Source organism: Ornithorhynchus anatinus, chromosome 1, assembly GCF_004115215.2.
Source record: "Ornithorhynchus anatinus isolate Pmale09 chromosome 1, mOrnAna1.pri.v4, whole genome shotgun sequence".
Classification (NCBI taxonomy): domain Eukaryota; kingdom Metazoa; phylum Chordata; class Mammalia; order Monotremata; family Ornithorhynchidae; genus Ornithorhynchus; species Ornithorhynchus anatinus.
In genome coordinates this window covers 121,105,022-121,118,611 of record NC_041728.1, presented here as the reverse complement: position 1 = coordinate 121,118,611, position 13,590 = coordinate 121,105,022, and the positions used below count along the sequence as shown (strand labels likewise).

The 13,590-nt window shown below is 42.3% G+C and overlaps 1 protein-coding gene across 4 annotated transcripts in view; it reads left to right on the top strand.

Annotated features, from left to right (window-relative positions):
• The window catches only part of ST6GAL1 (ST6 beta-galactoside alpha-2,6-sialyltransferase 1), a 215,678-nt gene that overhangs the window by 193,688 nt on the left and 8,400 nt on the right, over positions 1–13,590 (top strand). For all 4 annotated transcript variants that reach the window (XM_029059048.2, XM_029059039.2, XM_029059057.2 and 1 more), the window contains one exon: positions 9,379–9,553. In XM_029059048.2, coding sequence (XP_028914881.1) covers positions 9,379–9,553 — 175 coding nt within the window. The remainder of the gene's footprint in view (positions 1–9,378; positions 9,554–13,590) is intronic.

The following is a 13,590-nucleotide window of genomic DNA, read 5'->3' as shown; positions in this document are numbered from 1 at the left end:
GCTCCTCTGCCGTCCACCATCAGGTTACTGTTAACAAGAATTTAAAAAGTAACCATAATGAAAGAAAAGGTGAAACAGCTCAAAGGTGGCATTCTCAATCTATTCTTCATTCCGCTGCCCGGATCATCTTCCTGCAGAAAGGCTCTGGGCATGTCACCCCCCTCCTTAAAAACCTCCAGTGGTTGCCTTTCAACCTCTGCACGAAACAAAAACTCCTCACTCTGGGTTTCAAGGCTTTCCATCACCTTGCCCCCTCCTACCTCAGTTCCCTTCTCTCTTTCTACTGCCTGCCCCATACACTCAGCTCCTCGGTCGCTCACCTCCTCACTGTCCCCCATTCACACCTATCCTGCTGTCGACTTCTGGCCTACATCCTACCGCTGTCCTGGAATGCCCTCCCTCCTCACATCTGCCAAACTAACTCTCTTCCCTCTTCAAAGCCCTACTTAGAGCTCACCTCTTCCAAGAGGTCTTCCCAGACTGAGCTTCCCCTTTTCCCTCTGCTCCCTCTGCTCCCTCTCTGCTGCCCCTCTACCCTCTGCTCCCTCCCCCTCCCCACCTTCACCTCCCCTCAGCTAAGGCCCCTTTCCCTCTGCTCCTCCCCCTCTCCCTTCCCCCTCCCCTCAGCACTGTGCTCATTTGCTCATTTGTATATATTTTTATTACCCTATTCATTTTGTTAATGAGGTGTACATCCCCTTGATTCTTTTTATTGTGATCATCTTGTCTTGTTTTTGTCCGTCCCCCAGTTAGACTGTTAACCCGTCATTGGGCAGGGATTGTCCCTGTCTGTTGCCGAATTGTACATTCCACATGCTTAGTACAGTGCTCTGCACATAGTAAGCGCTCAGTAAATACTATTGAATGAATGAATGAACTCTTTCCTAATGGCTAATCCTTTCCTGGCCTGTAAAATCTTAGCTGATTTTTTGAGGCAATAGCATCATTGACTCTTGACTGTTTGATATGGTTATAACCATTTCTCCTGGGGATCTTGTTTGGTTCAGCCCTGGAATATGAAGGTAGACATTAGGCCATCTAGACAAAACAAAAGCAAACTAGCATCTTTTTATTTTAGAGTTAAAACCTTGAATTTGAGCAGTATCTTGAGGATCTTTGTCTTAATTCAGTGGAAACACAATCACATTTCCAAATCTGATATATGGGAACAAAAAAATACCTTAGGTAAGGACATTGCAGATTCAAAGGTTTGTTTTTTTTCCCCTCTTTTTTTATAGCCAGACAGTTATTGGATCCATTCCAAAAAGATAGTGTCTGACCTACAATCAGGTCAAGGAAGGGATTTTTCTACTCTTAAAAAAAATGTGTAGGAGAAAAAATTGTATGTATGGTGGACTAGCTAGTTCATTTCTCTGCACTAAGACATTTATTGAAGAACATCCTTGCACTTAAAAATTGTGTGTGCATTTATACACACTAAATCAACAACACAGCAGATCTGTGAGGTATTATTACTAGTAATAATAGTATTTCTTAAGCACATACAGTGTGCAGAAAGCACTGTACTTAGTCTGGGAAAGAGTATGTAAGTGAGAATAAGACATGGACCTATCCTTCAAGGGGCTCACAGTCTATTTGGGGAGGGGACTTGAAAAAAATATATTGGGAGCAATGAAACAATAAAATATTTAAACAACATAAGTGATTAGGACAAATTAAACAACACACTAACACAACTCAGTAAGGAGCTGTGGCTGGAGGAGCAGAATTTCAGGCTCCTCATGATTGAGTCCATGGAAATCTCAAAGCCACAGTGATGGCTACCCTAGCTGCAAGCTTTCCCGAGGATAGATGGGGCACTCAGAGCATGCTGGAAGTAGGCAGGCAGAGAGTTCCTCAGCTATGGTGGGAGGCTGAAGACCCTCAGGGAGGTGAGGCAGCAATTGCTGATCGTTCATTTGGCTGCAATAATCATATCATTTGTCCCATTTAAAAGATAAGGAAACTGAGGCCCAAGAAAGCTCTAGAATTTTCTAAAGTTAACAGAATATTAGTGGAGCTAGATTACAGTCAAAACTCTGTTTTTAATCCCAAATCCATTACAGTAAAAGTGTCTATGAGAGTAGTAAAGTGGGGAGATAGACAAGGGAGGAATAATCATTTTGCTGTCCAGTTGTGCCCTAAGGTGACTGAATTATTTTGTGATTGTGTTATATTGCATTAAAATTGTTCATTTTAAAATAGGTTCATAGTACTAAGAATTATGCTTACAACATATATTGCCTCATCTTCTTTTCAGTACAGGAATTGGTGATGCCTTGGAGAGTGCCAAGAATTATGTCAACACATTTTTTTCTACCCCTTTTTTATACTGCATTTAACTAACTTTAAATCCTTTTATGGAATTTGTTAAGTACTTACTATGCGTCATGTATTGCTCTAAGATCTGTGGTAGATACAAAGTAATCAGGTTAGACACAGTCCCTGTCCCAGTCTAAGTCAGGGCAATGTATTTATTTTGTTTGGGTCAAGTTGAAATTGCAAAAAGTATGTAGATATTTTCTACTCATATAATGGTCTGAATTAATATAATAGCTTTCTCTATTTTGATTTTTCTCTCGGTTCCTCTTTTTTCTATCCAGATCAATTATTCAATAGTTTTTACTGGATATTTACTGTGTGCAGAGCACTGTACTAGGCTCTGGGGAGAGTACGACATCATGGAACTGGTAGACACCTTCCCTGCCCTCATTTAGCTTACGGTCTAGAGGGATATGCAGTTCCAGTGCTTAGAACAGTGCTTGGTACATAGTAAGCACTTAACAAAAACCATCATTATTATCATCATTATTCTAGTATGGAGCATTATGGGGTTAATAGGAAAATTATCATAAGCATTTAGAATCAAATGGTGAAAAATCCAGAAAAATCTGCCAGTCTAGGTTGCATCCTGCTGTTGGAGTCCTGGTTTAGAGGTGGGGCTGATGATGTGTGCTTCCTTACCTGAGAGTTGTATCTCCAGCATTCATAGGTCAACACTTTAATAATAAAAATAATTATAGTATGTGTTAAGCTCTCACTATATGCCAGCCACTGTACTTAGCGCTGGGGTGGATACAAGCAAATCGGGTTGAGCTCAGTCCTTGTCCCTTGTGGGGCTTACAGTTTCAAACCGTATTTTACAGATGAGGTAACTGAGGGACTGAGAAGTGAAGTGACTTGTCCAAAGTCATACAGCAAACGAGTGGCACAGAGCCAGATTTAGAACCCAGATTCTTTTGACGCCCAAACTGGTGCTCTATCCGCTTAAAAAATAAAAAAAAAAAAAAAAGAAAAAAGAAAAAAATCTGACTCAAATTTTCCCTAATTTTGCCATTTTCCCAAGACATTAAGAACATGCTTGTCCTTCAGTGGTCTGTGTTTCTTTCAAAGGAAGCCTTTAACACAATGGGAAAGGGAGCATTTGGGAGGCACTGGAATTGTAAGGTGGGGAGAAGTTGCCCAGCTTTTCTTGTTTGTTGGGTCATTTCCTGCTTGAACTGAATAGATAGGTGCCCTCCCTCTTCTCCTTCTTGTGAGTAAAATAGAGTATTTAGTGTTGTTTTTTGGGTCAGGCAAGACCTCAGGAAAACAATCAAGAATTCATCATTTCTTGAGCAGGCTAAACTCACTGAAGGCTGCACAAACTGGCTTAATTAAATGAGAGAAAAAAGAATTGTTGTGAAAAACAATTGACAAAATATAGGGGCTTTTATGTGGTAACCCTGTGACAATTAGTACATTAGATCAGAAGTTGGCAACATGATTTAGCTGGATCTGAATAGTTTTATGAAACCAGGAAATGCAACATTAAGTTGTTATTTTTCCCTCTTGCTAGTACAAACAGTTCAAAATGAAATTTCCAAACTTTTCAAATTTTAAAAGCCAACTTTTCAGACCTCACAAAGGAAATTCGAAAGCAAAGTCAGTTTTGCATTATATGATCAGAAATAAAAGATAATGGTCATTATTGAAGATTGCCCTTGTCAAGCAGGGAAAAAAACAGATGCATTAGAAGTTTTATTTGTGATAATCAATCAATTGTATTCTTTGACTGCTTACTATGTGCAAAGCACTGTCCCGAGCACATGGGAGAGTGCAAGATAACAGTGTAACAGAGTTGGTAGACACATTCCCTGCCCACAATGAGCTTAGATGAGTGTACAGTCTAGAGAAGCTTCCCTAAAGTCACTGTGCTACTCCACATTCCCACCCCCATAAATGAGTTGAGATGCTAAATAATATACACTACCAATACCTAGAAAGTAAAAAAAAAAAATATGTTATTTTAGGGTTGTCCTTCTAGCTTCTTACTGTGCTTCATTTTTGACTCTCCTACCTCTGATCTCTGACTCAGGGGCCTTTCTTGGTACTCCTCCCTCTTCAATTCACTAAAACCTCAGAACTCCTTATCTACTAAGCCTTTAGGAAAAACTCCTCTGGGAAGCTTTTCCACATTCATTTTTATTCTTTCCAGGTCATATATTCGCCACTGTCTTCTTGGTACTTTTGTGTCACCTCTGTGTACATACCGCCTTCCAGATCATTTTGTTCATCTCAGTTTACAAATCTTATTATTTAAGCACTTCCTCCTCCCATCTGTAAATTATTTTGCTTCTGCCTCCCTTGTAATTTCTTTGATCATTCAGTGGTATTGAGCACTTACTGTGCTCAGAGCACTGTACTCAGCTCTTGGAAGAGTACAGTAAAGCAGAGTTGGTAGATAGGCTCCTTGCCCCCAAGGAGTTTATAGTAGGAAGTTGTATCTGCTACTGCAATTATAGTCTCCCAATGTTTATTCTAGTGTCTGAAACACAGTAAGAGTTTAAAAGAGACTCTCGATTCAGAGATTGATTGACTTCCACTGGAATTCCCATTCGAGCAAGAACAACTTGCTTGTGTTGCAACTAAACTTGCTTGACCAAGCAGTGGAATGGCTTCTCAACAACATGAGCTCTCCAGTCCAGCTGTGTCACTGAGGGTGTGTCCATTAGGACTTCTTTCCTAATCCTAATGTGACCCCTGACTTGGCTTTGATTGAGTTTTTCCATAGTTGGGGTGGAGGGAGGTGGGAGGAAGGCAAAGGGGAATAGGAGAGGGAGGCCCCCGCATAAAACTTATTTTCCCATTATCTCAGGCTCCTGAAGGCAGTGACACTAGCCTCGTGGTAACAGTCTATGCAGTCGGGCAAACATAAGAAGGCAAGTGGATGCTCCTCTGTTGGAAAGCAGGGGAGCAAAAAATGACATTATTTTTTTCTTCAAGCATTTTTCAAACCCATCCAAAAAGTCTAGGAGTTGACTGTGTCTTGTCTTTATCCATTCCACAGTCCCTGTTCCCCAAGTACAGTGCCTTATAACTGCAACGGGGGATCTGTGCTGAGGTCAGCATTTCCGGGCATGAGAATCTTCCAAAATATCTATCCTGTTTTCTTTTTGTTTGGTTGTTTTCAAAGAGGGCCCAGCGTGAGGTCCAGGTGACCCCTCAAGGGAGATCGGATTGCCTGACATTTGAGCCTAACTCTTTGCGACATCCAGAGGCAAAATAATAGACTAAAGCACCTATTAAGGTTTCAGTACCAGAAATCCGTGAATGGCTCAAGGGGTCAGACAGTGTTCTATTCCCAGGGAAGATTTTATTTGGCAGATTCCCAAGAGACTCCACTCTTGAAATCAGGTGGAGTCCCTGCCCTCCTCCTCTTAATGTCTCAGATTCGAATTCTTGAATTAGAACCTTTTCCTGACCCATCCCTCCTCCTTAAGCTCCTCCACAACTATAAAGACCCAGTTAATGGGCCATTTGGAAAAGGAAAGTAGAAACCAAATTATAAGGAGCCACTCTATTAATTGGTAAATCCTAACAGTGTCAGATTTCTGATGCTGAAATCTAATGTGCTGAACAATAGTCATATATTTGCTAAGCATCCTTGTGTTTAGTAGACCATAAAATGGTCTCTGGCTTCCCGGGGGGAGAGGAGGAATTGACCTGAAATTTCCCTCTTTCTCATGGTCCCTGTGCTCCTTCTGAAAGGTGGCAGTGCAAACTCCCAGAGTGGGGCTGTGTGCCTAGCAGAGGATGATCTCTGGGTAACCCCCACTCTCCGACCCCCACCCACCCCATCTCCCACACTGAGGTCAAGAGTTCAGCAGGGATTAACTGCAGCAGCGTGGCATAGTGGCAAGAGTAAGGGCTTGGGAGTCAGAGGTCATGGGTTCTAATTCCGGCTCCGCCATTTGTCTGCTGTGTGACCTTGGGCAAGCCACCTCACTTCTCTGTGCCTCAGTTACCTCACCTGTGAAATGGGGATTAAGAATGTAAGCCCCACTTGGGACAACCTGATTACCTTGTATCTACCTCAGTGCTTAGAACAGTGCTTGGCACATAGTAAGCACTTAACAAATACCATAATTATTATTATTAACAATAGTAATAGTAGCAACAGTAATGAGTAGTAATAGTAGTAATATTTTTGAGTGCCCACTGGGTGCAGTAAGACTCCTCCATTCTCCAAACTGTCCTGTCATTGTTCCTTGTGGGCAAACTGTCGAGGGGGTTCCCCTACCCCGCACTCATCCCCCTCATCCTGGCTTTAATTGTGGCTCCACCCAGATCAAAGCAGACAGTGAGATGCACCATGGTCATGAAATGCAAAATGTGCTAAAAATAACATTCTGAATTTTTCATTTCAAAATTTAGACACATCTTCTATCCTGGGCTGTCTGTGTTCTGACACCCTGGAATACTCATGTGCTGAAAGGGCCTGTAAAGTCTAAACATCTTGACAAACATCATTTTCTGGGGGAAAAAAGCAACCTGCTAAAAGATTTAACACTGTACATTTGGGATCTAGAAAAAATTTCCAGGAACCCAAGGTTTACATGAACATTAATAATGTTGGTATTTGTTAAGCGCTTACTATGTGCAGGGCACTGTTCTAAGCTCTGGGGTAGATACAGGGGAATCAGGTTGTCCCACATGAGGCTCACAGTTAATCCCCATTTTACAGATGAGGTAACTGAGGCCCAGAGAAGTGAAGTTACTTGCCCACAGTCACACAGCTGACAAGTGGCAGAGCCGGGAGTCGAACCCATGACCTCTGACTCTGAAGCTCAGGCTCTTTCCACTGAGCCACGCTGCTTCCCCATTAGGCAGCAGGCTTAAAATAAACATAATATACATCTCTCCTTTTTATTATTTCTGATGGTTTTCAACATAGTCTAACTTTGTGGGGGAATACTGAGACAGTTTGCCCTTGGCAGATGTTTGCATTTTCTTAACCTTGATTGGGAAGTGAAAAACAGAAGTAAAGAGAGACAGAGAGAGAGAGAGCTAGATAATAGTAGTAGCATGAGAAATAGCATGGCCTAGTGGATTAAAGCCTGGCCCTGGGAGTCAGAGAAGGCCCTAATTCCAGCTCCACCACTTGTCCGCTACGTGACTTTGAGCAAGTCACTTAGCTTCTCTGTGCCTCAGTTACCTCATCTGTAAAATAGAGATTAATACTGTGAGCTCCACGTGTGACATGAACTGTGTCCAACCTGATCATCTAGTTTCTACTCCAGTGCTTAGTACAGTGTTTGGTGCATAACTAAGTTCTTAACAAATACTATTTATTAAGCCTTCATTTGGGGTGGTACAATGAACTAGACATTTGCAAAGTGCAGATTAAAAAGTGACCCATTCCCTGCCCAAAAGGAGCTTACAATCAAAGAGGGGAAACGAAGATAAAACATATTTACAACTAGAATGGTCAAAATAAATAAAGAAGTACACATATATGCAAGGGTGCCAAGAATTGTAATTAGGGAAGCAGCATAGACCAGATGAAAGAGAAAGAGCACAGGCCTGGGTTCTGATCCCAGATATGCCACTTATCTGCTGTGTGACGTTGGACAAGTTACTTAACTTTTCTGTGTCTCAGTTTCCTCACATAAAAAATTGGGATTCAGTCCTCCTTCCTCCTACTTAGACTGTGAGCCCCATGTGGGACAGGGATTGTGTCCAACCTGATTACCTTGTATTTACCTTAGTACTTAGCAGAATGCCTGGCATATAATGCTTAACAAATAGCATACGAAATGTAAATAGTAAATGAGTGCAGAGTTGGCTGAAGGAACAGTGTTCTTCAGGATATTGGAGATGGAGGTTATTGGAGGATGTGGAGTATTGATTGTCTTTTACTGTCAAGTGGTCTCTGCCCCATTGCGACACCATGGACATATCTGTCTCAGAACAACCCACTCTCCATCTGCAACCATTCTAGTAGTGTGTCCTTGGAGTTTTCTTGGTAAAAACATGGAAGTGGTTTACCATTGCCTCCTTCCATGCAATAAACTTTAGAATCCACCTTGACTCTCTACCATGCTGCTGCTGTCCATTACAGGTGGGTTTTGACTTGTAGTAAATTTCCTTCCCCTTGCTAGCCACTACCCAAGCTAGGAATGGAATGGGTGAGCTACTGCTTGACTCTCCCTCCCATAGTCGAGACTGGTAGCATATTGGAAACTCACCAGATGTGACTCTGAGAGGGGATGTAGGGTATTAGGAGGAACTTAAATTTAGGAAGAACTGAGGCCTGTCAGATGTGGGGAATTGAAAGCTCAGGGAAAAAAGTGAGTGAAAGGATAGAGGCAGGCCAGTGGAGAGTGAGGTTCAGCTAGAAGGTTGGCTTGAGAAGAATGAAGATGGTAGGTTAGGAAATAGCTGGTGAAGAGAGCAGATAGATAATGTGGGGACAGGTGACGGAGAACCCTGAAGCCAATTGTGATTTTGTTTGATGCAGAGGGACACAAGAATCCAGTAGACTTCCAGAGGATAGGTGAAGTGGAACAAGCAATGACTCAGGAAAATGAACCGAGCATCAGGGGATAACATAGATCGGGAGGGGATGAGGCTGGACGCTGTGAGACTGATGAGGAGGGTGATGCAGTAATGTAGCCATGAAGGGACAAGGCCCTCTTCCAGGCTGGTAACAGTTTTGGTGAAGAGGAAGGGGTAGATCTGGGAGAGACAAATGGAGAGGGTAAAGATGGCACTGTAAAGTGAGGCTGGAGCAATTTAGAGAGCCATACAGAGAGTGTGTGCATGTGTGACTGAGTCTTTTGAAACCTTTACATGCAAAACTATGTCATAGCATTGGTATTGTCCCTCTAAACTGTGAGCTTCGGTGGGCAGGGAATGCCTACCAACTCTGTTATTTTGTACTCTTCCAGGGGCTTAGTACAGAGCTCTGCACACAGTAAGCACCCAATAAATTCCAGTGATTGGATTTGAGACTCGTGAACACAGCCCACAAAATGCTCGTTAACCTTAATTTAAATATAATTTTTTTCTGTTCCCAGAAAGAGTATGAGCAAATTACTATGTCTTACTTTTCAGTGGTACAAAAAACCCGACTACAACTTCTTTGCAAACTACAAGCAGCATCGCAAACAGCACCCTGATCAGCCCTTTTACATCCTGAATCCTAAAATGCCATGGGAACTCTGGGATATCCTTCAGGAAAATTCCCCAGAAGATATTCAGCCAAACCCTCCATCATCTGGAATGCTTGGTAAGTTTCACTTCTGAAAGTTGGGGTGGGGGGTGGGGGGGAGAGAGGGTTATTGCTTTAAAAAAAAAAGTATAACTCTTAAAATAATTTTGGGTTTTATTTGAGAGCAGTAGCATGGCCTAGTGGAAAGAACACAGGGTTGGGAGGTAGAAGACCTGGGTTTGAATCCTGCCTCCAGTACTTGCCCGCTCTCTGACTGTGGACAAATCACTTCTCTGTGCTTAAGTTTCTCTATCTGCAAAATGGAGATCCAATATAATAATAATACTACTTATGGTATTTGTTAGTCACTTACTATGTGCCAAACACTTTTCTAAGCACTGGGGTAGATACAAGGTAATCAGTTTGTCCCACGTGAGGGTCACAGTCTTAATCCCCCTTTTCCAGATGAGGTAACTGAGGCACAGAGAAGTTAAGTGACTTGCCCAAGGTCACACAACTGGCAAGAGGCGGAACCATTATTAGAACCCACGACCTCTGACTCCCAAACCCGGGCTCTTTCCACTGTCAGGCTGCTTTGATATGTACTCTCCCTCCTACTTAGACTGTGAGCCCCATGTCGGGCAGGGACTGTGTCCAACCTGATTAACTTGTATCTACCCTAGTGTTTAGAACAGGGTCAGTACAAAGTAAACATTTAACAAATACCATTATTATTATCTTCTTGGATCCTCCTTTTAATTTACATCTCTTTAGTCCTAAAATTCCTTTCACGTGGTCCTCCTTTTCCTGGTTTTACCTGAAATTCATTGTAATTCACATGACTTAGGGTTCAGAAATTGTTCATTTATTTTTGGATCATTCCATGTAATTGGAAGTCTAGAGGGATCCACATACTTATAACAATGTGGGATTCAGTTTGGGGCTCTGTCTGATTGTTTTCTTTAAATCTTATTGGTTGGATGCTACCCCAACACTTACTACAGTGCCTGGAACATAGTTAAGTGCTTAACAAATATTATTTTTATTATTATTATTATTTTAATTCATTTAGGAAGGGATAGTGCAGAAAATGATCTTGGCTCATGTTTGGTTGCAGCTTGTCTGTCTCCTTCTAAACTGTAAACTCCTTGTGGGCAGGGAACATGTCTACCAACTCTGTTGTAGTGTACACTCTCAAGCTCCTAATATGGGGCTCTGCATGCAGTAAGTACTCAATAAATACTATTGATTGATTCATTGTATAAGAAGCTACTGAGAGACCCCCTGACCATTGGTGAACATTCAAAAATAGTACCTAGAATCCACAGAAAATCAGGGAATTGAAAGACCTGGCCTATTTACACTGTTTCAGACTTTGCATAATATACCTTGGCAGGTTGCTAAAATCCAGTGGCAAAGAGACCACTGCACATTTCTGTGTAAAGATGGGTGGAGCTGATTAAATCGCCATATAATAATAATAATAATAATAATAATGGATTTGTTAAGCACTTGCTGTGTGCCAGGCACTGGACTAGGGCTGGGGTGGATACAAGCAAATTGGGTTGGACACGGTCCCTGACCCATATGAGGCTCACAGTCTCAATCCCATTTTACAGACGAGGTAACTGAGGCACAGAGAAGTGAAATGGCTTGCCCAAGATCATGGAGCTGGAATTAGAACCCAGGTCCTTCTGACACCCAGGCCCACGTTCTATCCACTAGACCATGCTGCTTTCCTGCAGCTGCATCTGTTAAAAAGTTCCACATCTGTTTTTGAGGTGACATTTTGCAGTGCTGACTTGGCTCTTGGGCAATGCCCTGATGGTTCACTATTCATCCTCTAATGTCTAAGCAAGAGCCAATATCAGCTGTTCAGGAAATAAAAGAACAAAACCCAGAAACCACGGGTGTTTGTTGCCAAAATTCAGGTAGTTTTAGCTGTATTAGAGTCTCCATAGACTTTCTTAGTCCTAGACTATAATAGATTGTGTTCTTCAAATGAAATTGATTATTTAACACGTGGAAATTTGGAAATACCCACAAATGCATGCTTTGCGGCGTCAGTTCAGTCTCATTTGAGTTGAATAGTTGTAAAAGTCCTATTTCGACCCCAAAGTGCCCCCTCTCCTTGCTGTCATTGGCATCCAAACTTACAATACATGCCCACTGACGTAATTTCCGACTCACCAGTTCCCATCTCAACCCTCTGTGGTCCCTAGCCTCCTTCACTCCACAGAGAATGGTGAACTTGGAGAGAGCAATGACCTCCTTTTAACCAAGTCCAAAGGACTATATTCCCTTCTGATCCCCCTGCTTCTGTAAACTCATTATGGGCAGGGAACATGTCTGCTAATTCTATTGTATTGTACTCTCCCAAGCACTTAGTACAGTGCTCTGCACGTAGTAAGTGCTCAATAAATACTATTGAATGAATAGTAAGCACCCAATACATACAATTGGTTGATTGTTTTTCATTCCGTGGACCCCCCCCCTCCCCCCCTTCCTTCTTGAAACACCATCAGAACTTGTTTGGGTAACTGGTTCTCCTCCCACAACAGCTTAGGCCTCTTTTTCTCTGTTTTGTTCAGTGGCTGCTTCTCCTCTGCCTCTCATCTTCTTACTAGGGGGCTCTGCCTGTTCTGGGTCTTCTTATCATCTTTCCCTCCACTCATTCTCTCAGGGAGCCCATCTGATCACACAGCTTCAGATGCAACTTCTTTGAGGATGTCCTCTCACCTGACCTCGTATATTATTGCTTTATTGTACTCTCCCAAGGACTAAGTACAGTGCTCTGCAAGCAAGAAGTGCTCCATCAATGCAATTGACTGACTCTTACCTCCAGGACATCTCCAACTAGGTGTCTTGCTGGAATCTCAAACTTAGCATGTCCAAAAGATAACTCCTAATCTTTCTCCCTAAACCAACCCCTGCCACTAATTTTCCAATCTCATTCAACAGTAGCTCCTTGTTCCTGAAATCCATAGCCCCTATATCATCCTTGGTTTTTTGTTACTTTTCAAATCTTTCATTCAGCTTATTGCTGAATCCTGTCACTCTTTTCTGCTCAAAACGTCCAAGATCCACCCTTTCCCCTCCATCCAAACTGTAACCAGCTCTGATATAAGCTCTAGTCTTGCCATTGCTCAACTATTGCTTCAGTCTCCTTGATGATAGTCTCTCAGCCTCCAGCTTCTCCCCTTCCAATCTATATTCATCTTTTTGAAGCATTGTTCAGCTCAGATCAATCCTCTCCTCGAAGCCCTCAACAGACCTTATCTTTTCCTATCAAGCATAAACTCCTCACAGTTGGCTTTGAGGCTCTTTGCCATCTGCCCCACATTACCTATCTGCACTCTTCATTTGCTAGTCTTCAAATTGCTATTTTCATTTCTCCTAACCCAGTCTCTGTCCCCTCACACATTCTGTTCCCCTAGCTTGCCCTCCTGCCCTCCTCATATCAGAAAGACCCCAAGCTCTCTCCAAGATCAAGCCCTGCTAAAATCCTACCCACTCCACCAAGCTTTCCTTGATTGATTTTCTAGTCTCAGTCCATCAATCAATTGTATTTATTGAGCACTTACTATGTGCAGAACATTGTACTATGTGCTTGGGAGAGTACAACAGAGATGAAAGACATATTCCATGCCAACAATAAACTTACATACAGTCTAGCCCCTCCTGAGCCATACCATCCCTTCCGTCAACTCTAGCACTTAGGGACTTTTTTCATTCATTCATTCATTAGTATTTATTGAGCACTATGGTGTGCAGAGCACTGTACTAAGCATTTGGAATGTACAATTTGGCAACAGATAGAGACAATCCCTGCCCAATAATGGGCTCACAGTCTAAACAGGGGAGACAGAAAGCAAAGCAAAACAGAACAAAACAAAACTTTTTTACTCCCTCCTATGCACTCACGTGTCCGCTCGATTTATTCATGTTGCCTACACTAGTTGGAGATATTTCTGTTTGTCTCTTTGTGAGCGGGGCACATGATCCTTCATTATTCAGTACTTCCCAACTGCCTAATAGAGTGCGGTGCACCAAGTGGATGCTCAATAAGTGCTGCAACTATCAGGGCGACTACTACCGCTGCTCTTCTACTATTG